The sequence below is a fragment of the Rousettus aegyptiacus genome, unplaced genomic scaffold (assembly GCF_014176215.1).
Source record: "Rousettus aegyptiacus isolate mRouAeg1 unplaced genomic scaffold, mRouAeg1.p scaffold_m13_p_14, whole genome shotgun sequence".
Lineage (NCBI taxonomy): Eukaryota > Metazoa > Chordata > Mammalia > Chiroptera > Pteropodidae > Rousettus > Rousettus aegyptiacus.
Genome location: NW_023416289.1, coordinates 37,790,575 through 37,817,963, shown reverse-complemented (window position 1 = coordinate 37,817,963; position 27,389 = coordinate 37,790,575). Strand labels below are relative to the sequence as shown.

Sequence of the window (27,389 nt, the reverse complement as noted above, 5' to 3'; positions counted from 1 at the left end):
CGTTTATATGCATGTGCATGGTAACAAACTGTGCTACTTAAGGGAGATACAAAAAAATGGCAATAAGCTAAATGGCCCTCAGTAGGGAAATGTTTAAATAAAATGTGGTAAATTCAAAACATGGAATACTATATAGCAAATAAAAAAACAGAACTATATTATATGTAGACTCACCAAAGATAAATCTCAATGTTGAGTAATAAAAGCAAATTGCTAAACAAAATGTAAAGAATACTACCTATGAAAATAAAACTTTTTTTTACAGATGCATGTTTACAAGAAATGTTTTTAAAATGAACTGGAAGGACATATATCAAACTCATGACTATTGTTTCTGAGAGCAAGAGGTATATGAGGAAAAGTAAATTGAGAATGAAGAACAAAGGGAACTTATACTTAAAATAGTTTATCTCTTTACCAAAAAATAAAAATATATCAAGAATTGGTAAATAAATCGGAAGGAAAAGAGAGAAACTGAAGAATGAAAAATAATGAATGAGAAATACAAGAACAAGCTCATAATATCAGGAGAGGAAACAAGAATAATGGGCATTCTCAAAGGAGAGGAAAAGGAGTAGGGACTAGAAAGCATTTTCAGACAAATAGTGGATGAGAATTTTCCAAATCTAAGGAATGAGCTGGGGCTTGGAATTCAAGAAGTCAATAGAATACCCAATTATCTCAACCCCGAAAGGACTTCACCAAGACACATTGTGTTAAAATTATCAAAAATCAATGACAAAGACAAAATTCTGAGGGCAGCCAGGGAAAAGAAGATGGTAACCTATAAAGGAAATCCCATTAGATTATCATCAGACTTCTCAGCACAAACTTTACAAGCCAGAAAGGAGGGGAATCAAATATTCAAGCTATTAAGTGAAAGGTACTACCAGCCAAGAATAACTTACCCAGCTAAGCTCTCCTTTAAATTTGAAGGAGAAATTAAAACCTTTCCAGGCATACAAAAATTGAGGGAATTCTCCACTCCGAGGACTACATTACAAGAAATACTGAAAGAGGTCGCTAAACTAAAACAAAAAGACAAAAAAATACATAACTAGAAGAAAGGTGTCTAGCAGGCTAATAGAAGCAGAGGAGTGCAACCCTTACTAAGAATAGGGCGTTATAAGCTTACAAAATAAGAAGAGATTTGCTATAGCAAGATAGTAATGAAAGTTTAGCATACATAGGGACAAACTGAGACAATGATTGAAAAGGGGAGGATCCAATGATCCCAATTCACAAAGGGGAATGGAGACAAGGCACATGCAGAAGAAAATGGATGACTGTATGAATATATAATTATCCTTTATGTATTCATAATGGTAACCACATGGCAAAGATTAAGAACAGAAGTATATAACATAAAATAAGGACCAAAGGGAAAACTTACACAAAGCCCAAACAAAATAAATACAACAGAAACACAAGGATAAGAAAGCAATGGAAACACCAAGCTACCAGAAAGCAAAAGATAAAATGGCTATAAAAAGACTTCATATTTCAAAAATCACTTTAAGTGTAAATGGACTGAACTCACCAATAAAAAGGCACAGAGTTGCAGAATGCATCAAAAAACAAAACCCAACCACATGCTGCCTCAGGGAGACATATCTCAGTTCCAAAGACAAATATAGATTCAAAGTGAAAGGGTAGAAAATGATATTTCAAGCAAATGGCATTCAGAGAAAAGCAGGAGTAGCAATACTAATATCAGATGAAATAGACTTCACAATAAAAAAAAGAAAGATACTGAGGGACACTTCATAATAATAAAGGAAATCATGTACCAAGAAGACATAACACTTATTAATATCTGTGCTCCCAATCATCCAAACAAAACATCAACAAGGAAATAAGATCCTTACATGACATATTAGACCACCTGGATATAATGACATATATAGAGCCTTTCTTCCCCAAACAGCTGCTTATGCATTCTTCTCTAATGCACATGGAACATTCTCAACGACTGACCACATACTGTGACACAGAGAGAGCCTCAACAAATATAAGAGGGTTGAAATCATATCAACCATTTCTCTGATCATAATGCTTTTAATCTAGAGAGCAACTGTAAAAAGAAAGCGGGAAGAACCACAAATACATGAAGATTAAACAACATGCTATCGAAGAACAACTAGGTCAGAGAAGAAATAAAAAGAGAGATCAAATGATAATGACAGTACAACATATCAAATCTTTTAGGACACGGCAAAAGCGGTCATAAGAGAAAAGTTCATATCACTACAGGCTTATCTTCAAAAATAAGAACGAGCCTAAATAAACAACCCAATGCTTCATCTTAAAAAACTAGTAAAGGAAGAACAAATGAAGCTTAAAGTCAACAGATGGAAAGAAATAATCAAAATGAGAGCATAAATAAATAAAATTGAAAACAAACAAACAAAGACGATAGAAAAAAATAAATGCAACAAAGAGCTAGTTCTTTGAGAAGGTTAGTAAAATTGACAAACCCTTGGCTAGACTCACTACAGAGAAAAGAGAAAAGAGACAAAATAAAATCAGGGATGAAAGAAGGGAAATTACGACAGACATTGCAGAAATACAAAAGATTACACAAGAATACTATGAAAAAGTATATAACACCAAATTTAATAACCTAGAAGAAATGGGCCAGTACTTAGAAACATACAACATTCCTAGACTGAATCAAGAAGTTCTGGAAAATCTAAATAGACCTACCTATCAGCAGTATTGAAATTGAAACAATCATCAAAACCCTACCAAAAAGGAAAAGTCCAGGACCAGATGGCTTCACCAGTGAATTCTACCAAATTTTCAAAGAAGATTTAATACCTATTCTCCTCAAACTCTTCCAAAATATTGAAGAGGAGGCAATACTTCTCAACTCATTTTATGAGGCCAATATTACCCTGATACCAAAACCTGGTAAAGATAAGACAAAAAAAGAAAACTACAGACCGATATCTCTAATGGACACAGATGCAAAATCCTGAATAAGATACTAGTGAACCAAATACGGTAACATATTAAAAAGATTATACACCACAATCAAGTGGGCTTGGGGCAGGTAGAAGAGGTAAAGTGGGTCAAATATGTGGTGATAGAAAGAAATCTAACCATGGGAGGTGAACCCGCAGTGTAAATATATACATGTCTTACTGTTAAAGTGTACAGCTGAAACTTATTGGATTTCGTTAACTAATGTCACCATAAGAAAATAAATAAGTAAATTCAAAAAATTAAAAATAAATAAAATAAATTTGTTGTTTTAAGCTACTAACATTATTGTAATTTGGTATAGCAGCAATAGGAAACTAAGATAGAAATAAAACTGGTAAAACCATTCTGGTGAGGATGTACTTAATTAGGAATCCACCCTGAATATACAGCCTCAACAAAACAAAAATAGATATGTGCAATGTTAGTCATTATAGCATTGTTTGTAATTGTAAAATATTACAAATAATTTAAATGTCCACATGTCAGAGAGTAGTTGAATATATTATGATAATATCCATATAATGGAGTAATTTGCAGCTGTTAAAAAAATGAGAAAGCTCCCTAATAACTAATATGGAGTGATTTCCTACATATATAGTAAAGTGAAAATGCAATATGCAAAAAATATTTTTGGTATGCTACTCTTCTGTAGCATACAAGATGATACAGGAAACTACAAAGAAGATACAAGAAACTACATATATATCTGCTCAATTGGACAACAGAAACAAAAAGGACAAACCTGAGAATAATGGAATTGTTAATCTACAAGGGATGGGTAAGAAACGGGGTAGAAAGAAATAAGGAATATAAACAGGATAGCAGAGATGAGAAGAGAGCAACACTTTTCTGAGGATTTATTTTTGAAGAGCTCTGATTTTATTTTTGTATAGCATAATAATGTTTCAGATACCAAAAAAATAAACATAAAACCAATCAGGATGTTGTAGGAACCCAAAATAGAATACAAACAGTAACAAATGAACCTAAAATAACTAACCTAAGTAGCTTTGGAAAATAGTATTTTGACTGAATACTGTCAGACTAAGGATCAAAAAAGAAAAAAAAACATATACAAGTAACAATCTAGTTAGTAAATTTGTTTCTCATAGAGAAATAGATGGGAAATTCTGAAATTATTTATGTGAATATAAAATTGAGCAAATAAGCAGATATGCTGTTTCTCATTGTCATAAAAAGAAATTACAAATAAGTAAAGGAAGAAGGCTACAATAAACCCTGTGGAGCAAGATTAGAATCAAGGTATCAATATAAACTGACAGTTTTAATATATAAGAAAGTAAAGCAGAAACAAATACAGAGTGTGGGTGTATGTCTGTGTATGTGTGTTAGTATACACACATGTAACGGATCAATGTGTTGTGAGGGCCTAGAAGCTAATGATATCCTAGTAGCACTGAGTATGTCTAATACCCAAACCTTGGTTTCTAACCATCATTTCCCAGTTAAAGGAACCGAGACTCCCTAAAGAAGTAGTTGATTCAAGGCTGCAGTAAGAAAAACAAGATGAATCTGGAAGATGGTGGAGTAGGTAAACACTGCTTGCCTCCTCTCATGACCACATCAAAACTACAACTAAACTACAGAATAACCATCATTGAAAATCACCTGAAGTCTAGCTGAACAAAAGTTCTACAGCTAAGTATATATAGAAGAAGCCACCTCAAGACTGGTAGGAGGGGTGGAGACATGGAATGGGCTGGTACCACTCCTGCGGATAGCCATTAAAAACTGGAAGAGATATTTTGGCAGCAGAGCTCTCCTAAGAGGAGCGACGGGTCCCAGACCCACACTAGACATCCTAGCCCAGGGTTCCAGCTCCAGGAAGAAAAGGCCCCATGAAATCTGGATGTGAAAATCAGCAGAGATTGTGGCTGAGTGAGAGGGAGGGCTGCGGGAGTCCCAGGCATTCCTCTTAAAGGGCCTACACATGGACTCACCTGCTGATGGACTTGTTCTGGGCTCCAGCACTGGGGCAGCAGCTAAAAGACACCAGGGATATATATACAGGGGGGAACCAAGTTGTCTGGCTTCAGAACAAGGGCTGGAAGAGAAGCTTTCTACCAGACAGAAGTGCTGGCATTTGTTGAGCCGCACCCCCCGCCCCCGCCCCAACCGAGTGTGCAGACACAGGTGGCCACCATATCTGAGTCTTCATCGACTTGTCTAACATTGGTCGCCCTGCCCTGGTGTTTCCCTGCAAGCCTAAGCAAGCTACTTTCAGGGTCTTCTCCATACAAATGGCCTGTCTTGGCTCATGTTATGTACTTTCCTAAAGTTCCTCAAAGTTTCACAAAACCTAAACAGGCAGAATCTGGCCTTGGCCTGACTAAGCAGCCTCAAATCTGGCACTAGCAGCAGCCAGACTCAGTTCACGGTTTGACCTCTCAAGGCACATCCAAGCCTAGTGCAGGTGGCAGCCATCTATAGATTGCTTGGTGGATCTTGCCGGGTGACCCCAGGCAGGATACAGGCTTCAGCTGAACTTGGCCTGCAGCAGGGCCCCTCTGAGGAGACCCCAACCTGCACACCCAGTAGCTGGCTTCAGTCTGAGCTGGAGTACAACCTAAGGTCACATCTGAGAATGATACACCCAAAGGGCAGATTGGGCAGGCACCAGAGCCCTGCTAAAGTGAATCCTGCATTGTAGGGTCAGCCCCTGTACAACAGGTCCCCCACTATAGTCACAGGCCAACCTTACAACTAATCAGCCCGAGGGTCAATCCCTCTAGCTGACATGCAAATAGCAACCAAGGGCCAACTACAACAGGAGGGCACACACAACTCATACAAGGGACACACCTGGAGCACCCAGCTCAGGTGATCAGGGAGACCATGCCACTGGGCTCCACAGGACACCCACCTACTATATAAAGGCACTCTACTAAGACTGGGAGACATAGCAACCCTATCTAACACATATAAACAAACACAGGGAGGCAGCCAAAATGGGGAGACAAAGAAATATGTTCCAAATGAAAGAACAGGAAAAAAAAAAAAAAACAGAAAAAGAACTCAACAAAATAGAGACAAGCAATCTATCAGATGCAGAGTTCAAAATGCTAGTTATAAGTATCCTCAATGAACTTAGGGGGAGAGTAGATGAACTCAATGGGGAGTTTAACAAAAATAGAAAACATATAAATGGAGATAGAAAACATAAAGAATACAGTCAGAAATAAAGACTACAATGACTGAAATGAGAAATCAACAGGAGATTAGAAAAGCAGAGGATCAAATCAGCAATTTGGAAGATAAAGTAGCAGAAAACACCCAACCAGAATAGCAACAAGAAAAAAGAATCCTATAAAATGAGGGTAATTTAAGGGGCCTCTGGGACAACATCAAGTGTAACAAAATTCATATCTTAGGGATATAAGAAGGAGGGGAGAGAGAGCAAGGAGTCAAAAAACCTATTTGAAGAAATAATGATGGAAATGGACATACAAGCCCAGAAAGCGCAGAGAATCTCAAACAAGATGAGCCCAAAGAGGCCCACACCAAGACATGTCATAATTAAAATGCCAAATGTTAACAACAAAGGGAGAATCTTAAAGGCAGTAAGAGAAAAGTAGTTTAGTTACTAACAAGGGAGCTCCCGTAAGACTGTCAGCTGATTTCTCAACAGAAACCTTGCAGACCAGAAAGAGTTGGCAAAAAATATTCCAAGTGATTAAAAGCAAAGACCTACAATCATTTAGAATCAAAGGACAGATAAAAAGCTTACCAGACAAGAAAAAAGCTAAAGGAGATCAACAGCACCAAGCCAGTATTACAGGAAATGGTGGAGGGACTTCTTAAAGAAGAAAAAAGGAAAAAAAGATAAAAAATATGAATAATAAAATTGCGATAACTACATATCTAACAATTAGTCTTAATTCAAATGGATTAAATGCTCCAATCAAAAGATAGGGTCGCTGAATGGATAAGAAAACAAAATCCTTACATATGCTGCCTACAAAGACTCACTGCGGATAGAAAGACACACACAGACTGAAAGTAAAGGAATGGAAAACGATGTTTCATGAAAATGGAAACAAACAAAAAGGCTGGGGTAGCAAACAAACAAAAGGCTATAACAAGAGACAAAGAAGGACCCCGTAATTCCATTTCTGGGTAATTACCTGAAGAAACCCATAATGCTGCAGTGAATCCCTATGTTCACTGCAGCATTATTTACAATAGTTAAGATATGGAAGCAACCTGAGTGTCCATCGGTGGATCAATAGATAAAAAAATAGATGGTATATATATACATGGAAGATTACTCAGCCATAAAAAAGAATGAAGTCTTGCCATCTGCAACAACATGGATAGACTTAGAGGGTATTGTGCTGAATAAGTCAGATAGAGAAAGACAAATGCCATATGATTTTACTTATATTTGGAATCTAAAGAACAAAATAAACACACAAAACAGAAACAAACTCATAGGTACAGAAAACATTTTGATGATTGCCAGATGGGAGAGGGGTTGAGGAGGTGAGTAAAAATGGAGAAGGAACAAAGAATACAAATTAATAATTACAAAATAGTCATGGGGATTAAAGTATAGCAAAAGGAATATAGTCAATAAGATTGTAATAACTATGTATGGTATCATATGGGTACTAGATTATTGGTGTGCACTTCATAAGTTATGAATCACTATGTTGTATGCCTGAAATAAATATAATATCATAAGCCAATTGTAATTGAAAAATAAAAATATATTTAAAAATATGAATGGATACCTGGAACCATGAATGAAGGAAGAATGTGCTCACAACATGGATGAGGGCATATCAAAATGTCAAAGGAACCAACCTGGTGATCTCAAAGGTCAAAGCTTGAACAAGTTGAGCAACAAAATAATGATTCATTGGATTTACCTCAGAGAAAAAATAAAAATCCATAGTTCCATAAACGCAAAGAAATAATTGAATATACAACTAAATGGGAGTGAAGGAACAGCTCTTCCCTTCAGAATGTTCCTAATTAATGTACGTAAGGAAAAGAGGAAAATGGAAAAATCAACATTAGGTTAAGACTACGGTAATAACTGCTGCAGATAGGATCTAATAAGCCAATGGATGCTAAAATTAGTGGACAAAAATTTTAGAAGATACTGAATAGTCTCAAAGTATCTCCTACAAAATACTTATTAATTACAAATAGAAAACAGTATCCTTACAATGTAAAAATAAGGCAGATACCACCTTTACCGAATAATCAAAGTTAACATCACGAGACCCATTGATATTATGAATCCCTTGGTATGATGCCCTGAGAGGACACAACATTATTTCTGTGGCACTCCTTTCAAAATGTATTACCTCAATCTAATCATAAGAAAACATCAGATAAACTCAAATTCAGTGGAAGCAGATATAATGAGCCATTTGTCTAGAGTAAATCATATCTGAAGACTGGGAATTTCTCCCAGAAGATGAAATTAACAGATTACTTAATGTGTCTGAATCTCTTAAGAGACAGATAATTGATGAGGAGTTGGGAATTGAGTAAGGAATATGTATGTAAAAAATTAAGCAAAAAAAAAAAGACAAAACTTCCAGTAATTATTAACTATAGGCAAAATAAAAAGTTGTACAGAAAAAATAATACTGGAATATGCACAGCATTGCTATGACTATCACTTAATGAAAGTTACTATCAAAGTTATATATGCACATTGTTTAAAGAGTTAAGTAGTTTTAAAAGGCTTATTCTTTAAAAAGAAAAAAAGGCAGTCGCTTGCCCTGCTTCCCAGTTTCCCTCTCCCTAAAAAGATCCACTTTCTTACCTTTTGCAGTTTCTTTTGGTGTTTCCTTCATGTCTCTAATAATTATTTTTATGTTGCCATTTCTTGTTTTTTTTTTCTAGTTTAGTTTTTATCCAATATCTTCTCACCAAAAAAAATCAGAATTTAGTATTTTTTATCCTGAATCCAAAACAATGTTCACAAATAACGTTGATAGTAACTTTCATAAAAATAAAAACTCTAAAAAGAAATCTATAAATGTGTATAATTCTGACTATAAGTGGGAAAGAAGAACTGGGAAGGACTGGGATTCTAGGTATAGGTAGAAGTACTATAGAGAGTATAATTTGATAGAAATAGGAAGGAAAAAACCAAAGGTATGAGGTTTCTATGGAAGTAAATGCTAAACAGATTTCAATTTCCTTTGGAAGCCAGGGAAGCCTCAAGTGCAGGGCAGCCTGCTCATGATCACTTGGGTTGGCACCTTATAACAGCCCTCCCCACCCAGTTCCCCATCACTCACTTGTATATTGACCATCTGACATCTCGCTTTCCACCATCCAAGGTTCCTTCCCTTGCTCCAATAAGAAGATTATGTTGGGCTTAGAAATGGAGAGTCCTGTTTACAGAAGAAAAATGAGAGCGAGAGAGACAAAGAGAATAAGCTATTGCTGTTCCAGGACTCATACTCAATCTCTTGGTTATTAGATGAGAAAGGATATTAGAGGAAGGGCTAGAGAATAGAATGATGCTTATATGAAAGATGAGGAAGATGTAGCTTCTTCCATAGCAATAGTTCTCAAACTGCTAGAACAGAAGCACCATCCCCTAGGAACTTACCAGAAATGAATATTCTCAGGCCCCAATTCAGACGTACTGAATCAGATACCACAGAGGTTCTAAAACTTTCATGGGCATCAGAATAATTTGGAGGGCTCAATGAAACCCAGACTTCAAGGCGTATTTCTAGAGTTTCTGATTCTGAATGGTCTAGAGTGAGACCTCAAAATTTGCAATTTAACAAATTCCCATACCATACTGATGCTGCTATTCCAAACCACAATTCTACAGCAAAGGGAGCTACTCATTTCTAACTCTACAAAACTACTTCAAATCATTTCCTGAGAACAGGAAATAGAAATTCAGCTAAGCACTTCAGATAGTCCCAATGGAGGAAGCAAAAACAACCAGAGGAAAGATTTTGAATTATGGGGGAGAGACATCCTTACCAAGCCATACCAAGTTCCTGTAGTTCTCCAACATGACATCTCTGTATAAATCCTTCTGAGATGGGTCTAGCCATTCCCACTCTTCCTGGGAAAAATTTAGAGCCACATCCCTAAAGGTCACCAACCCCTAAAATTAAAAATAAAAAATTTATTTGCCAAGTGCTCCATATGGTCCCAGAAAAAATGAAGGAAGGGAGGGAGGGAGGGAGGGAGGGAGGGAGGGAGGAAGGAAGGAAGGAAGGAAGGAAGGAAGGAAGGAAGGAAGGAAGGAAGGAAGGAAGGAAAAAGAATTCTATCAGAGTTCCAATCTCTAAGTGGTCCAAGGAAAATAATTATTGGGGAACAAGTACGTGCCCAGGTTTGTCAAATATTTTGAAAGAAAAAGAGAACTATCAGAAACAGACTTACTCACTGGAAATTATGCATTTTTTGAAAGGAAAGAGCAAGGGTATATACACAGGAAAAAAATTAGCTTATAGCATGAACTGAGTTTTACGACATGAGAGTACATGAGCAAAGGCTAAATTTTATGTTACATCTACTAAGCATCAAGACATTCATATAGGGAGAATTTCTTTATATTCCCCAAACTGGGATATCAGATGGTTCAGAATAGTGAAGGAAAGTCTTGAATTAGGCTTTAACAAAAGGTCTAAAATTCAGACTTTATATATAAGAAGAAACTTCCAGGAGTGTCTCTTGAAGAAATAATGAAATGTATGTGAAGAGCTTTAGATTGAATTTTCATTGGAACATTATATTAAAAAATCTGGAAAAAAAATGTACATGGCCAAATAAGAGTTTAAGTTATACTATAAGCTATATTAGGGGAAGGACATACGTTTCATAAGCTCATGTATATCCAGTATCTATTACAAAACCTGTCGCATTATAAACACTCAGGAAATATTTGCCACTTAGTGAATAAATGGTAAAGTCTCCTATAATACATCCATATGAAGAGTACTCAATGCTTAAAAATGACAGAGTTCCATTTTGCAGAGAATGGTTTCATTTTTATAAAAAAATAATAATAAAATATCAAATACAGTTATCCTACAAAGTAAAAATAGATGAATGTGGCTACAGAAAGAAAAAACACAATTACACAGTATTATATAACTTCTGTGTGCCCCTCTACACGTCTCTGTGTCATGGGAGACTCCCTTTTCCCACCCCATTTTCAGCTGGGTTAATCCAACATGCAAGACATGGGAGGGAGGTAAGCGAGGTACGAGATTTATTCCCCTGGCTCCCTCCTCAAAGCAATGCCCAGTGTGGTCTCTGTCCTAAAGTCAAAGGTCACAGTGGCTGTCAGGGACCCTCTCTGCTCAGATATCTCTATCCCTGGGTTCAAGCCTACACTTAGTAAAGGAGCTCTGTTGTTATGAGCCCCAAGCTATAGCACTATCCTTTGTAAATAGTTCCATTTTGAAAGGTTTATTGCCAGAACCCAGACTGATAAACATGTTGATCCAATGCACTTCTAGGATATGACCAGAGATCCCATCAAAAGCACCGCTAAGCAACTCTACTCCACTTCCTTAGTAAATTCACTCTCTCACTCCTCGACTATTTCATACCTTCTATCTCCCAAATCACCACTGACACCTCCCAGTTCTTGCTTTGAAATTCTTCATCCTCTAGCCCACCAATATGTATTTATTGACCTGATTCTGTGCTCATTTTTCTGTCTTCTCTCTGTTACTACGATAAAACTCTAGGCTTCCTACCTAAGACCAATCCCTCCATTGTCCATACAAGAACACTGTTACCCTCTCCCTGGTAAACATTAGGGAGATATCTATCACCAGTATTTTCTCACTTTATTGGAATATTCCTATCAGTGTATAAGCTGATACAATATCTTCCATCATATAAATAAGTTCCCTTCATTACTTCATTCTAGCTATTGTCCCATTTTTCTATTCCTCTTAATAACAAAACTCTTCCAAAGAGTTGTTTAGATCAGTGATGTCTAACAGAAATACAATGTGAGCCACATATGTAATGTGAAATTTTTCATTAAAAAAATGCATATAAATTTGGTAAAATTTTTATTTAATCCAATATATCTAAAATGTCATTTCATTCTGCAATCAATACAAAATTATTAATACTTTACATTCTTTTTTGTATTGAATCTTCAAATTTTGGTATGTATTTTATACACATAGCGCATCTCAAGTCATAGTCATATGTGGCTACTGGGTACATTATTGGACAGCACAGGTCCAGACTGTCTCTAATCTCACTTTTTTGCCTTCTATTCTCTCGTGAATCTACTGCAATGATGCTTTCATCCGAACCACTCTATAAAGGAGCTCTTCTCAAGGGTATCAATAGCTTCCATGTTACCAAATCCAGTGTCCAGTTCTTAGTTTTCATCGTCCGCAATCTCCCTCAGAAGGATTTAACTCAGTAGATTATCACCTCTTTGAAAGATGTTCTACTCTTGACTTCCAGGATTCATACTCTCCTGGTTTTCTTTCCCTATCAGTCTTTTCAGTCTCTTTTGCTGGTTTTTCCTCTTGTCAGCCTCTAAATGATGAATGCCCTAAAGTTGGTCCTTTAACCTCTTTCCTATCTACATTCACCGCAACCCTAATTTCAAGATAATCTCATTTTGTACTCTGGCCTTAAATATACTATTGACTCTCAAATTTACATCTCCAGTCCTGAACTCCAGATATATAATCAACATTCCACTTAGATATCCAAAAAATCTCTCAAACTTATTATAACTGGAACTCAATTCTTGATTCCTATCTCATCCCACCTAGTCTTTCCATCTCAGTAAAGGGCATGACCATTTTTTACACAGTTGCCCAGATCAAAAATCTTTGTAGTTATTCATCATGTCTTGTTTCCTCTCATATTTCACAACCAATCCCTGATCAAGTCTCTGATTTTCTATTTCCTATATATATCCAGAATCTCACTAGCTCCAATGCCACCACCAAGGTCCAGGCAGCTATCATCTCCCACCTGGATTACTGTTGTAGTCTCCTGGATGACCCCCTTGCTTCTACCCTTAAACATAAATCAAACATATCACAAACATTCCAATGGTTCTCCTTCTCCCTTAGAACAAAACTCAAAGTTCTGATCATGACTTTCAAGGGCCTGCATAATTTGTACCCTACCTATTCCTTTGACTTCACAGTGCACATCTGTCTCCAAGGACACTGGCTCAGTATTAGTCCTATAACACATCTAACTATGCTTCCGCCATAGTAACTTCATACTTCCTATTGCTTCTACTTTTAAAGCTCTTCCCCAGATCTCCACAAAACTTCCTACTTTTACAGAGGTATTTCTTTGCTTAAATTTCACTTCCTCAGAGAGGCCTCTTTGACTTATTTAATAAGGCACTCAATAATCACACTCTATCCTTTGTTTCACTTGCATTCATCTCCAACACAAAAAATCATGATCCATCTAAAGAGGAGAGTTCTATTTCATCACAAATTTGAGCACAATACTAGGTAAAAGAGATACTATATGTTGTTTTGAAGGATTATATGAACAAATGGTGGAGATAGAAAAGTAGAAAGAGTATTTACTAGGCTATTTGTGACTCTCTCCGTAGTCTAAAATCCTGAATATTGTAGTGGAATTTCTGGAAATAAAGTGAAAACATCAACTTACCTGGGACATGGATTTACAAAGTCCAACAGCCATTCCTCCTTTCTTCTTCAATTTTCTCTCTTAGAAAATAAAGTCCTGAGAAGGCAGAGTTAAGGAAGAAAAAATGGCAGACCAGCCCTATGTTACTGATCTGAGACTTATGAAGATAGAACTATTGCCCCTTTATGCTCCCCCTAGCCTCAGGCCTACTCCTTTCCAAGATCTGAGAAAAAGGCCAAAGTTGATCTTAACTCCTTAAGTCCGTAATGATATTAAGGACACATAGCCTGAGCTCAGCATAACCTAAAATCCATCCTATGGTCAACAAGGCAGTTTATGATCTAGCCCTGGCCGTCCCACATACCTCATTTCCTACCCTTCTCACTCTTGTTCAGCCCACTCTAGGCACAAGGGTTTCCTTACAGTTCCTCAAACACTGTGTACACGCCTTCTTCAAGGCTATTGTCTTTGCTTTTCCTTCTGCCTGGACACAGCTCATTCCCACTCTTCATCCTTATCTGTGCTCAGTTGCCACCACATAATAGGGACTTCCTTGAAAATTCTATCTAAAGAAAACCTCCCTTCCAGTTTCTTTTTCCTTATCCAGATTTACTTTTCTTCTTAGCATTTATCACCATTGAGTATGGTACTTATTTTTTTCTGTTTACTGTTATCTTCCCAATCAATAGTTGTCTTCCCAATCTAAGAGAGCTAGGATTCGGGGTTTGCTGGGGCTAGAATAATGCCAGAATCAAGATAAGTGCTCAAAAACTATTTGATAAATGAATAAATCTTACTGTGCTTCAAAACCACAAAGGCACGTGCTACTATCACCATATTACCAACAAATGAAACTGAAGTTCAAAAAACTTAAACAACTAACTCAGTCCTAAGAGTCAAACTGCATTGTGACTCAAAAACTGGTCCTCTTTCAACAGACCACAGGGTCTGAAAGAAAAATATTCAACATAACCTGAAGAATCAATGCCATATATTTCTTAGAGAAGCATCTTCCGAGAAGACAAATGGTACCATTATTATTCTTCAGAAATGCAGCCTGAGGTAAATATTGTAAAATTTTAACACTAAACCAATAACAAACTCTACTGCCTCACATATATTTCTTGTCCTCTCAGAGCCAACATTTCTTCATTCTGAAAATAAGGGTACTTATTTTGACCTGGAATTTAGGAGACATGACTCCCAATCTGTTCTACTCTGCACTAACCAACTTAGTCTTTAATAAAGTTATTTCCTTAGTGCAATGCAGCTTGAAATTGTCCATAAACGCTTTTGCAAGGAGAGGAGAATAGAAGTCTTCTCAGCATCTGGGAGCCCTAAGTAGTATCTGCATAAAAAAAAAAATGTCATTTAAATTTCTGTTGGCAAATAGCTGTGTATTCTTTGGGTAATATTTTCCAAGTTTGAGATGAGCCATCAGTCTCTGATAGAAGGTAGTGTTAAAGACTTGAGCTTTACACAGCCCCCAAGCAAAGGCTGAGTCTCCACTCCTTCACTCACTTGTTTACATGATCTTGGGCAAGTTAATCCATCTCTCAGAACCTTTATTTCTGTCAAAATTGCATGAGCCAACTCATGGCATAAAGAAGTGCCACCCTTGTTCCTTTTTAGATTCTACATATTTGGAAAGAAAATGAAAATATTGTTATTAACCGAGAAAGTCAGAATGAAAAATTTAGCTCACTTGGTACATCAGAAAAAGAGCCATGGATCAGTCTCTCTTGACACCAAATATGGAAGAGTTTGACAACGCAAATGCTAAAATCTCCAATTCTGCAGCCTAAGAAGAGAAAGACTGGGCTTTCAGGTTGGGCTTTTCTCCTCCACAGGCAGCCAATTTGAGGATGGTCTCATTACCAAGTCTTCAGACCGGGTCCTGTGACTCACTTGGGGACTGAAGAAAGAAACCCAGATCGTTTCCATATCCCAAAGATACCTAGTCCAAGACCATGGACAATCCTCTCCAACACCCTCAGAACCCAGGGCCCACATTTTTCACTTTAGTAATTAAAAGCAAGGGCTCTGGAGCCAAACTGCCTGGGTTCAAATCCTAGTTCTGTCACTTAACTATGTGAACCTGGGCGAGTAATTTTAATCTTCCTGTGCCTCACAATCACACACAAGGTCACATGTACACAAATTCTTACCCAATCATACTCATACATGGTTGCACAATCACACCCATAATGTCACACGCATACACAGTTGCATTAACACAAAGGTAGAGAAGATGATACGCAATTACTCCAATGGAGAGGCAGTTGCATAAAATCTCACACAGTTATACACCACACAAGGTCACACATCCTGTCACAATTACTCATACAAAATTATACTTGCAGAGATAGAAGGGCATGGGCACACAATCACACCTGCTGTCACACACAGTTACATCCACAAGAGGCAAGTAGATGGTCAAACATAATCACAAACACACAGATTCATGAAGCGACACACACACAATGTCACACTCTCAGTCTCTTACAAACCCATGCAGAGGCAGTGACACACAAACACAGTTTTATACCAGAGATAGGGTGTCACAATCGTGCACAACTACACACACACACACACGGTGACACAAAAGAATTACACTCTGTCTCATCCGTAGCCTCTCACACAATTATACGTAGTAACACAGTCTCCCCAACGACGCCTGCCTGGCCATTCCATCCAAAGCCGATCCCTGACCGCTGGCTCTAGCGCACAGCCAGGCCTAACTCACCCCCGGGTGCTGCGGGCTCCGAAGACCCGCCCAGCGACCGGAGACCTGTGACGTCGCCTCCCAGAAACCCCAGCTGAGCGGAGAGGGGCGGGGACTGAGGCGCGCGGAACCCTCGAGCTTCGTTGGGCGAACATCCAGCTGCAGGGTCCTGGAATAGCTACTCAGCTTTTCCTTTCGACTCCACGAACCACCAGCCCCAGAAGGCTTTGCGCCGCGGCTGTCCCAGAGGGCCAAAAGGATCGCCTTTGCGCTAGCGCTACAAGCAGCGGCGGCCGTAGGTGCAGCTACCGGGAGAGCTACGTGCGACCCTGGGCGGTTCTAGTCGCTTAAGTGACCTTGGGCGACTGTGTGTGAGGAAATGGTGAAGCGGTGCGCATTCGTAACTGTATGCTTAGATGTGGCGGTTTGTGCGTGACTGTCGCTGCACACTTTCTGCTTGCGCACCAGGGGTTCTGTCAGTGCAGTGAGTTTATGTATTTTAAATCACGTTCCGTGATTAGGGGTCGTGTGACAGATTGTGGGTCTGTCGCGCAGAGAATGTGAGAGGTTGTGGGTGTGTGAGCGGAACTGTGGCTGACTTTGGGCGTGACCGTTTCTCTAACTGTTGTTACACCAGAGGTCGCAGGAGTTTACCTGTGACATGCGGTGAAACTTTGTTTCTACTCTTACCTTTAGGGTTGAGACCGTGGGAGAAGTCATTGTGTGTCTGTGTGTGTGTGACCGTCTCCAGACTAAGTGTTCTCCCTCACCCACCTCATCCTCCTTACCCATCCCCAACTCCAGCCATAGGCCGGGTCACCGTTATCTTTTTTTGTATATCCCTTCTGTACTTGCTCCATGTGATGTAAGCACAGAAGGGCACTTGGATTCCATTTGTAGTAAGATGTGCATTTGCACCAAGACCATTTATAATGTAGCCGATAGCTCTGGATTTTCCCTTGCTGCTCCTTACACCTTTTTGTTTTATAACTTCAGTTAGGGCCCAGATATAAGAAAACTGCCACAGTCAGGAGGACAGATGTGAGTCCCTAAGTGATGTTAAAGAAAACCAGAGCTGGACAGTAGTCGAAGTGATATAAATAAATAAGTAAAAAGAGTTTATTCAGGAACTATTTCAGTTGGGGAAGAGAGACTTCATATAGAACTGGGCCCAGTTCCAAACACAGCAAAAACAAGTGGGAATTTATAGGCAAGGAGCAGGTGTGTGTGGGGGGGGGGGGCATGTCTGTAGATGGAAAATTATTAAGAAGAGACATCAGGGGGTAATTCTTGCTAGACCGACCAACAAGATTCTTGCTGAGGGGAGGCCAGGGTGATCATAAACCACCTGAGTGGATAAGAAATTTAATTAGATATTGTGATCACATATCCAGAACTCTCGCTAAACCAACTTGACAGAATTCTTGCTAAAATGGGGTGATGCAAAGGCAAACACTAAAGCTAAAAGGTTAAAGAAAGGTTGGGAAGGGTGTTCAGAGGAGCCCAACTAAAGTTTGGTCAAGAAGAGAGTCTTTGCCAGTGAGAGTTCCAAACAACACAGCATTCTTTCCCATCCCAATTCTGGGAAGATCTGGAAAGTGCTCCCAAGTCAAGATCTGGGTAAACAGGGATATGTGGAAGCAAGGGGGAAGTTTTGAAACGAGAACCCATCCTTGGAGAGTCCTCTACCCACAAAGAACCCCTCTGGCTGAAGCCAGAGTCATGGACAAAGAGAGTCTGGCTACTAAGGCCGAACTGATTTTCTGTTTACTCTGTGAAATTGGGCATTGTTACTTTCAGAAGAAAGCAAGCAATTGTTTTTTTAAGGCTCTACAAACGTTTTATAGTTGGATTGCTTTATGGGAAAATTTACTAGTTAAATATTGTTTGGATGATAATTATGCTTTGGTTAATGGCAAACGTATTAAACAGCTCTTCCTTGGATTTGATTATCATGCAGGTTTGAGATGATCTTGGACATTTCATACTAAAGTGCAAAAAATTTAAGATATTCCATTCTTGACTGTCAAGGTTTATCTTCAGAGAAACTTTATACATGTACAACTATCTATTCATATGTCAATAACCAATCATAGGAAGACTTTTTGTCTTTTATTTATTTTTCTTATCTCAAACCACCAAGTTCAACACTGATTTGACTCAGTCATGTCCAGCAGAGTAGGGCATTGGTCTTCAAAGTATGCCCACTAAGTAAGTGGTTACACTGCAAAAAAAAAAAAAAAAAAAAAAAGGTAGGACTCTGTCCATCAGAGCCAAGAAAGCAGAACTATACTTGGAATTTCAAACAGGAAACTAATTACAGGAAGTTGATTACATAATATCGAAGGAATGAAAGAGAAAAAGGGGGATACTTCAGGAAGCAGCTAAATGCCCTGGAGCTTGGAGAAAAAGGGGGAGGAGCTGGGTTTACTAGAATCTAAGACCTCTGAAGAGTCTCTCTCAGGCTGGCTATTAATGGGGCTAGGTGGTCCAGTGCTGGGAAAACAGAAAGAGCCTCAGGCCACCTATAGCCCTCTGTTGCTAGAGAGATGCTGAAAAACTGGAAAATAGAAGCGAGTTTTTTCTCCCTTTCTGCCTTCCAGTCTCCCTTTAATTCCTCCTTTGGCAAACTAAAACAGGACACCAGCTAGCAAGGGAGACTGCGAAATACCTTTGTGGGAGTGCCAGACCACGCCTTACAGAATAAAGCACACTTGGAGCTGAAACAATGACAGGGAAACAATCACTACACAATCATTTTTGTTTTTTTAATAGGTTTATAGGATATTTTCCATTGACTTCTTTTTTGTATTTACAGTGTACAATTCAATGAGATTTTTTTTTCAATTATAGTCAGCATGCAATAATATACCAGTTTCAGTTGTATAGCATAGTGATCAGAGATCCACATAACTTGCAAAGTGATCACCCCACTAGTACCCTTTTTCCCCCTAACATATTTATTACATTATTAACCATCTTCCCCATGCTACACTCTACATCTCCATGTCTATTCTGCCACTATCCATTGTACCTCTTAATCCCTTTGCCTTTTTTTTTGTCTTCCCGTTCCCCCTCCCATCTAGTATCCCTAAAAATATTCTCTGTATCTATGAATTTATTTCTGCTTTTGTTGTTGTTGTTGATTTTGTTCTTTAGATTTCACATGTACGTGAAATCATGCGATATTTGTCTTTCTCTATCTGACCCATTTCATTCAGCACAATACCTTCTAGGTCCATCAAGGCAATATCTTTTTTCATTCCCTCATTTTAGCCTGTGTGTCTTTTAATCTGAAGTGAGTCTCTTGTGGGCAGCCTATGTAGGGGTCTTGTTTGCTTATTCATTCGGCCACTCACTCTGTCTTTTGATTGGAGCACTTAATTCTTTTCCATTTGAGGTACTTGTTGATGGGAATGTAGTTATTACCATTCTTTATTCCTGTTTTCGATACATGTTTTTTCTTCTTAAAGAAGTCCCTCCAATATTTCCTGTAATACTGGCTTGGTGATGATAAATTCCTTTAGTTTATTTTTGTCTGGGAATCTCTTTATTTGCCCTTCAACTCTAAATGATAGCTTTGCTCGGGATGGGAGATCACCTAGGAATACCAGGTGCTGTAGGCATAAAAAAAAAAATCATATATATCTAAGGTAAATGATAGCTTTGCTGGATAAAGTATTCTTGGTTGTATATTCTAGGTCTTCATCATGTTGAATATTTTGTGTTTCTGTCCTGCATAGTTTCTTTTGAGAAATCAGCTCCCAGTCTTATGGGCGCTCTCTTGTAAGTAAGTAACTGCTTTTCTCTTGCTGCTTTTAAGATTCTCTCTTTGTATATAACCTTTGACATTTTAATTATGATGAGTCTTGGTGTGGGCCACTTTGGGTTCTTGGTTTGGGGGACTCTCTGAGCTTCTTGGAGTTTTATATCTATTTCCTTTACCAGGTTAGGAAAATTTTCCATCATTATTTCTTCAAATAGCTCTTCGACATCTTGTTTTCTTTCCAGTAGCCTATGACATGGATATTTTTACATTTAATAGTGTCCCATAGGCTCCTTAAATTGTTCTTATAGTCTTGGCTTCTTTTTTCTTGCCATTTTGATGGAGTGCCCTTGGCTTTCCCATCCCTCTATACAGGTCATTTGACCCTGTTCTTTATTCATTCTGTTTCTTTCATTTAATATACTTCTCAACTCAGGTAATGTGTTCTTCATTTTTGACTGGTTCCCTTTTATAATTTCCACTTACATTTTTGTGTTTTTTATCTGTCAAAGTTCTCACTGAATTCATTTACACTTCCCCTAAGTTCACTGAGCATCTTTATAACCAGTGTTTTGAAGTCTGCATCTGTTAGATTGCTTGACTCCATTATTTCTGGGTCTCTGTTCTTTTTTCTCATATATATGGTTTCTGCTTCTTTGTCCTCCCATTTTGGCCACCTTTCTGTATCTGTTTCTATGTACTAAGCAACACTCTTAAGTCTCCCGGTCTTATTTGTGTGGCTTTGTGAAGTAGGTGTCCAGTAGCACAGTCCTAAGAAGGGTTCAGCTGCAAGCCAAGTTTAGCCCCAGCCTGTTAAGATTCAGCAAGCAATCCACAGATGCTTTGCTTACAGTTGCCTCAAAAGGCCACATCAGAAACACTGCCACCAGTGTGAGTCTAGGCACTGCTCAGCAAGGAGCACCTGACTAAGTAAGGACACATCTGGATATGTCTTGGGTGGGTCCAGGAGTTGCGTGAGGTGGAGTTTTAGTAAATCCTCTGGGCAAAGCGACCTCTGTTATCTAGTTTGATGATGTCTCCGCGATGGTGGCACTCAGTCTTCGCACTAGGAGTGGGGAGAGTGCTCAACAGGGAACAATGGATACCGCTAGCACTACTCTACCGAGCAAGTCTCGCTTAAGCCCTCACTCTGACAACTCAATGTCCCCCTGTAAGTCCTTGGTGCCCCCTGCCCAGCCACTGGTGCTCAGAGCAAGCAGGTCTGTCACTGCCAAAGTCTGCTCGCGGACATGGCCCCTTTAAGAGGCGTCTGCTGCTGCCAGTGCTATGGCCTCTGTCCTACTCAGCCACTGGAGACAGGGCAGCCCCGTGTCCTCGCCCCGTCCTACCTTTTGCTGTTGCAGGGTGATTTCTTAGGTTTCTCCCTAGTTGTATGGCTTGTTCATCTAGATCCCAGGTGATTTTCCTTGCTGTTTGCTCCTTGTTTCTGTCACAACTTTGATTTGGTTGCCCGAGGGATGAACAGAGCCTCTATCATCTATGCCATTTTTTTTTTCTCCAGCACATGAGCCTTCTTAAGTTTGCTGGAAAGTAAATTCTTATACTTTTCCAAGTTCTTTTTTTCTTCCCCAAAACTTATATTCACAATGTTACCACGTTCTTATAAAAGATGACAAAAATGGTGCATATCTAGTAATGGTATCTTAATAACAAAGCAATACGAATTCTGAAATAACTTAATATGGAGTAATAATCTGGTTTAATATGGAGTTATTTGGATGAATTCATATTGTTACCTATTCTGTTGTAATTTATATGATAAATATGTTTTCCCAACTTTGTTACTATCGAAAGTAAATATTTCATGGTGAACTACTTATTTAAGCCCCCATGACTTCATGGTGTGAGTCATGGTATTTTACAAACTATTATGTACATTTGTTATTTTTTTAAATTGAGATAGAGTTGACATATAACATTATATTAATTTCAAGTATACAACATAATGATTCAATATTTGTATATATTACAAAATGACCACCACAATAAGTATAGTTAACATCCATCATCATGCAGTTATAAAAATTTTTTTTCTTATGATGAGAACACTTTAACAACATTTAAATGTGTAATACAGTATTATTAACTATACTCAGCATGCTGTACCTTATATCCCCAGGACTTATTTCTTTTATAACTTGAAGTTTATACCTTTTGACCCCCTTCACCCATTTTGTCCACACCCCCACCACCCCACCCGTGGCGACCATCAGTATGTTCTCTGTATCTATGAGTTTGGTTTCATAAAGTTATTTAATATTTGAAGGCAGCAGTTTTTGTCTGAATTGAGAATAAAGATGAGAGCGAAGAAACCAAGAATGATTTCTTAGTTATTTTAATTGACCACCCATATTCTGTGCACTGGAATGTTTTTCTATAACTCTCCCTAGAGAAGGATAAAAGCACAATTTGACCAGGGCTACTTGGCACTGCTTATTAAGGCATTTGGAAAGAATTCATACCATAATATTAATGATAGTGCAGAAACTCTCAACACCAGTTTGTGAATTTCGAATACAAATAAATACAAAACCCATACCTCATTTCTGGGAAAGGGAATTTAGACTTAATGGGTAACTTCTAAGATTCAAGAACTGTGTATTTTCCTTTGTAAATGTTATTTGTTCCTCACAATACTACAAATAAATAAATATACTTATCCAATTTTACAGTAGTGGGAATTGGGACTCAGAGGTGTAACAACTTACAAAAGTTCAGATAACTGGTATATGACAGGAGTCAACCTTATTCTCTTTAACATATATGTCTATGATGGTACACCTTGATACATCATTTGCTAAGCTTCGTCTTGCTTAATCAGAGCAGTGATCTTTCAGATATTTGGCTACATCCCCCATGAAACAACTTTGAAAACTAACATACCCCCTTTTACATTTTTAAGTTGACACCTACAGTATTTTCTTTATATTTTGACTTTATATAATGCAAAGATATTTCTAGCATGTTTTCAGTACTGCCATTCATTAATCATACACAAGCAAGCTCTTTTTTGAACATTTAGTAATTTTGCACTTAACCTTTTTCTTGAAATCATTTCTATTCCATTTTCATTACTGATTTTCATTTTAATGTAACAATTGTTCATTCTATATTTTTTATTAATTTACTTTGATTTACTTCTCTGCAACAAAAATGAAATTTTAATTTTTTTCTGTGACCAAAAGGCTGTCAATTTTTTTTAAAGATTCAGTTACTATTATTAGTACTCAGTTGACCAAAATAATAAATGTATTTAATATTTTAGTAATTATTAAACATACAAAGGGCCATGATTTGGCTCACTTTTGACCAAGCCCTTTTCTTCCTGGTGAGAAGTCCATATGCAAAAAGACAAGCTGTCCAGAGCTCATAACCCCCTTTAGACTATGCTCTGGGTATTTGAATCCCTAGGATTCCCCACTCAGATGGCTTCATGTCTGCTTCCAAAGCCTGAACCTCTTCTGTGTTCAAAGCTTCTTCTCATGATCTGTCCTCCAAAAGATAAATGTGCAGCCTGTGTGCACAAGGCAGGCAAGTGGAAACTTTTGGCAAGACTAGACAGAGCTTAGATATGCAAGCTTCAAGACCCCTTATAGTGTGGGAAAAGGATGGAGGTGGGAAAAGAAGAGGGCTGGCTAGGGGCCTCCACTTGTACTGTTGACTCAGGTCTCTAAATGTCAGTGGCAGGTTTGCTTGTATACAATCTATTTTGGAGAGCACCGACTGGTCTTGTTAAGATATGATGGTGGTTTGAGTTAGGGTAGTAAATGTTAGAGGCAATAAGAAATGTCAAATTAGGGTAGAACTAACAGGAGTGACTGATGCTTAGATGTGAATATGAAGGAGAAATGTTAAATATAATGCCTAATTTTTATTCTTGAATGTCTGGATGAATGGTAGTGTCATTTACCAAGATAGAAAATAGTATGTAGCAACTATACAGAATGGAGATATGAGATCATATTAAGTTTGAGATGGTTATTGGATATCAACGAGGTAATATCAAGTAGGCATTTGGATATATGTGTTGAGCTCAGTGGAAAGGTTGGTAACTAGAGTAAGAATTTGGGAATTTCAGTTAAGATGCTATTAGCTGGAAGTTATATAAAGCCCAACTGGAAACTTTTATAATAAAGGTATTTATTTCTCCACTGGACAAGAAATTCAGATGGTTTAGTAGCTGAGCAGTTATATCAAATGCATTTTATATCATTTGTTTTCAAAAACAATGAGCTCCAATGAGTAGGTTTGCTTATCACAGTGGTATTCATTAGCAATTCTGAAACTACTTAATATTCATTGTAAGAATGAACAAATGAGTATGAAATACCATGAAAATACTCTGAAAAATGGGAACAAAGCTCATTGTCAGAAAGAGAGTTACAGATATAGAAAGAAGGAAGGTTAGAATAAACCCTGTGGTGTTGGATTGTAATTTGATATGAACTAATATATTTTTTAGACAGACAGACGAATATGTGTTTATATGAGCATACATATACATATTCTAGCTCTCTCAGCAGAGATAGCTTAGGTCTTATTCTCTACTAAAAGCAACCACAGTTTCTTGGCGAAAAGGATAATTCTAAGACTGGTACTGAGAAAGTATAAAATGAGCCTTTAATATTTCGCTCTGTCAATAAACTAAAGAAATGCTCAACGAATAATGGAGACGTCACCAAGACACAGGAGCCAACTTGAGGGGGCTCCTACTGGCCAAATTTAGGAAATTTTCAGTTAAAAGTTACAAAAAGGATATATAGTATTCATATCTGACAGTCACCCAATTCACCACTCAGAGGCAACTAACTTATCAGCTAGGATTCCATCAAGATACCAGAATTCTCAATTTCTCCCCTCTCTTTTATCTTCCAAATCTTGTGTAAGTGTCTCGCTGCCACTCAACAAAGAGTCATGTGAAAGAGAGGATTCTAAGACATGTAGCTAACTCACAGCTGCTCCTATGAGAACATAGTATGGGATAGCAGTGATGTCAGATTGTCAACAAGACAGTCCATTTCACAACAAATGTTACCTGTTTCTTGAGTTTCCTTCCAAATATTCAAATATATACCTGTATTCTTTTCTTAATGACAGCATATGATGTCATACTGTTCTACTCTGATTTATTTACTGGCATTTTAATGAATGTTCCATTTCTATAGAGTTGATGTCATTCTTTTTAATTGATGCATATTATATTATCGAGTGGTTGTATCGTAATTTACCTTATTTATTCCCTATTAATGGAAATTTAAATTGTTCCCAACTTTTTGCTATTACAAACAATGCAATGAAGACCCTGTTCATACATTATTTCAACTCATGCAAGTATACCTTTAGGATAAATTTCCAAAAAGAAAATTTTTGGACTAAATGTCATATTTATTTGCAATGTTTATAAACATTATTGAATTGATTAAAGCTGTAACAATTTATACTGTTACTGGCAAAATATGAAAGTTTTTGCATCCCCATACCTTTCAGAATGTTAGTAAACTTATAAACATGGTATGTCTTTTCTGCTTCTTAGCATCTTTTAAATATTTTTATATTAATCTTACACATTTCTGATGTTTATTCCTGAGGTTTGTTTTTATTTTTATTTTCATCTTTTTATTGTTTTTGTTTTTATTACAAGTAGCAACAAAAAAAGGAAGAGTAATAAAAGTGAGTTCAGAAAGATAATAGGGCAGGCCAGATCATGTAAGACTTTGCAGGTCATTATAAGGAATTTAGATTTAACTCTAAATGAGATCAGAAGTCATTGGAGGGTTTTGAACAAAGGAATTAGCTGATGGGACTTATGTTTTAGCATGTTCACACTAGCTTCTTTGCTAAGAATATGCTGACATGGGGCAAAGGAAGAAGCATGGACACTAGTTAGGCTATTGCAGTGATCCATGGAAAAATAATGGTGTTCTAGACCACAGTGGTGGTAATTGATATGGTGAAATGTGGTCAAATTCTGGTTATACTTTAATTAGAGGTAGAGGTGTTATGATTTTCTGATGGACCAGATAAGAGTTGAGAGAGAAAAGGAGTAGTCAAGACTTTGACTTGAGCAACTGGAAAAAATGAAATTGTCATTTACTGATGTGGATAGTACTGTAGGAATTTTGGAGTTAATAACAGAAATATAGATTTCAACATTTTAACTTATGGATCCATTTAAAGGGTAGGCTCAATCAATTCTAAAATTCATGTGAGAGATCTAAACTAGAATTTTAAATATGAGCGTTTAAGCATTGGCTGAATAAACCAACGGAGTTTAAAAAGAAAGATGATGCCCATGGGCAGTATAGTGAGTCACTCTGACATTTAAAATTTACTTAGATAAGGGAGACTAGCAAAAGAGGCTGAGAAAGAGTAACCAGAGAGGTAGGAAAAAGATTAGGTGAGTATGCAATCCTAAAACCCAAGTGGGAAATGCAACCCAAGGAGGAGAGTGACTGACTACCTCAAACGACATTGATAGATCAAGTAAGGTAAGAGTTGAGAATCATTTGTTGAATTTAGAGACATTGAGGTCATTTGTGACCTCAAAAGTGGTTTTAGAATCTTGGTGAGGACAATACCTGATTAGAGTAGGTTTAAGACATAATATGAAGAGATTGGAGGCAAGTAAAATTTTGTTGGAAAGAGCCAAAAAGAAATAGAGCAATGGTTGAAATGACAAGTTAAAAGAAGCATTAAAAAAAAGAGAGAGAGAGAAGGAATTAGTACCATCTTTATATTCTAATTCAGTTGAGCAGAAATGCAATGATTAGTCTTATTCCATTTATATATTTTCTCGGTACTGTGTGCCATTTTAATTCATACATAAAAGTCTACTTTTATACCTAGAATATTTCTGTGGTATGAATCTTGAAATACTTTTTTTCATTTCCATTAGTTTGAGTTTCTCCTTTGGTACTTCACATATGCCTATATTGGGTCTCCTTTGTATATTTTTCATAGCTATAATTTTGTCTAATCCATTAAATACGTTCACATTTCCATTTCATTTAATTTCTTGAACACGACATCCATGCCCTTTCCTGTGCTTCTGATACTGTGAAGTTCCTTTTTCTGTTTTGAAAATGGTCATTTCTATTTTCCCCTTCTATTTAACTCTAAGTTGTCCACCTTTTAAAACATTTATAGATATTTATTTTATCAATTATAGTTGACATGTATTAATTTCAGGTGTACAACACAGTGATTGGGCATTTATATAACTTATGAAGGTCTGTTAGTTCTTTTTGAGGGTTTCAATTTCCTTGCTAA

The 27,389-nt window shown here is 37.5% G+C and overlaps 1 protein-coding gene across 1 annotated transcript in view; it reads right to left on the bottom strand.

Annotated features, from left to right (window-relative positions):
• Positions 1-27,389, bottom strand: part of ZNF527 (zinc finger protein 527) — a 64,974-nt gene that overhangs the window by 10,596 nt on the left and 26,989 nt on the right. Inside the window, exons 6-9 of the mRNA XM_016133293.2 lie at positions 16,355-16,471; positions 13,630-13,688; positions 9,979-10,105; positions 9,273-9,368 (exon numbers count right to left, since the gene is read on the bottom strand). Coding sequence (XP_015988779.2) covers positions 9,273-9,368; positions 9,979-10,105; positions 13,630-13,688; positions 16,355-16,471 — 399 coding nt within the window. The remainder of the gene's footprint in view (positions 1-9,272; positions 9,369-9,978; positions 10,106-13,629; positions 13,689-16,354; positions 16,472-27,389) is intronic.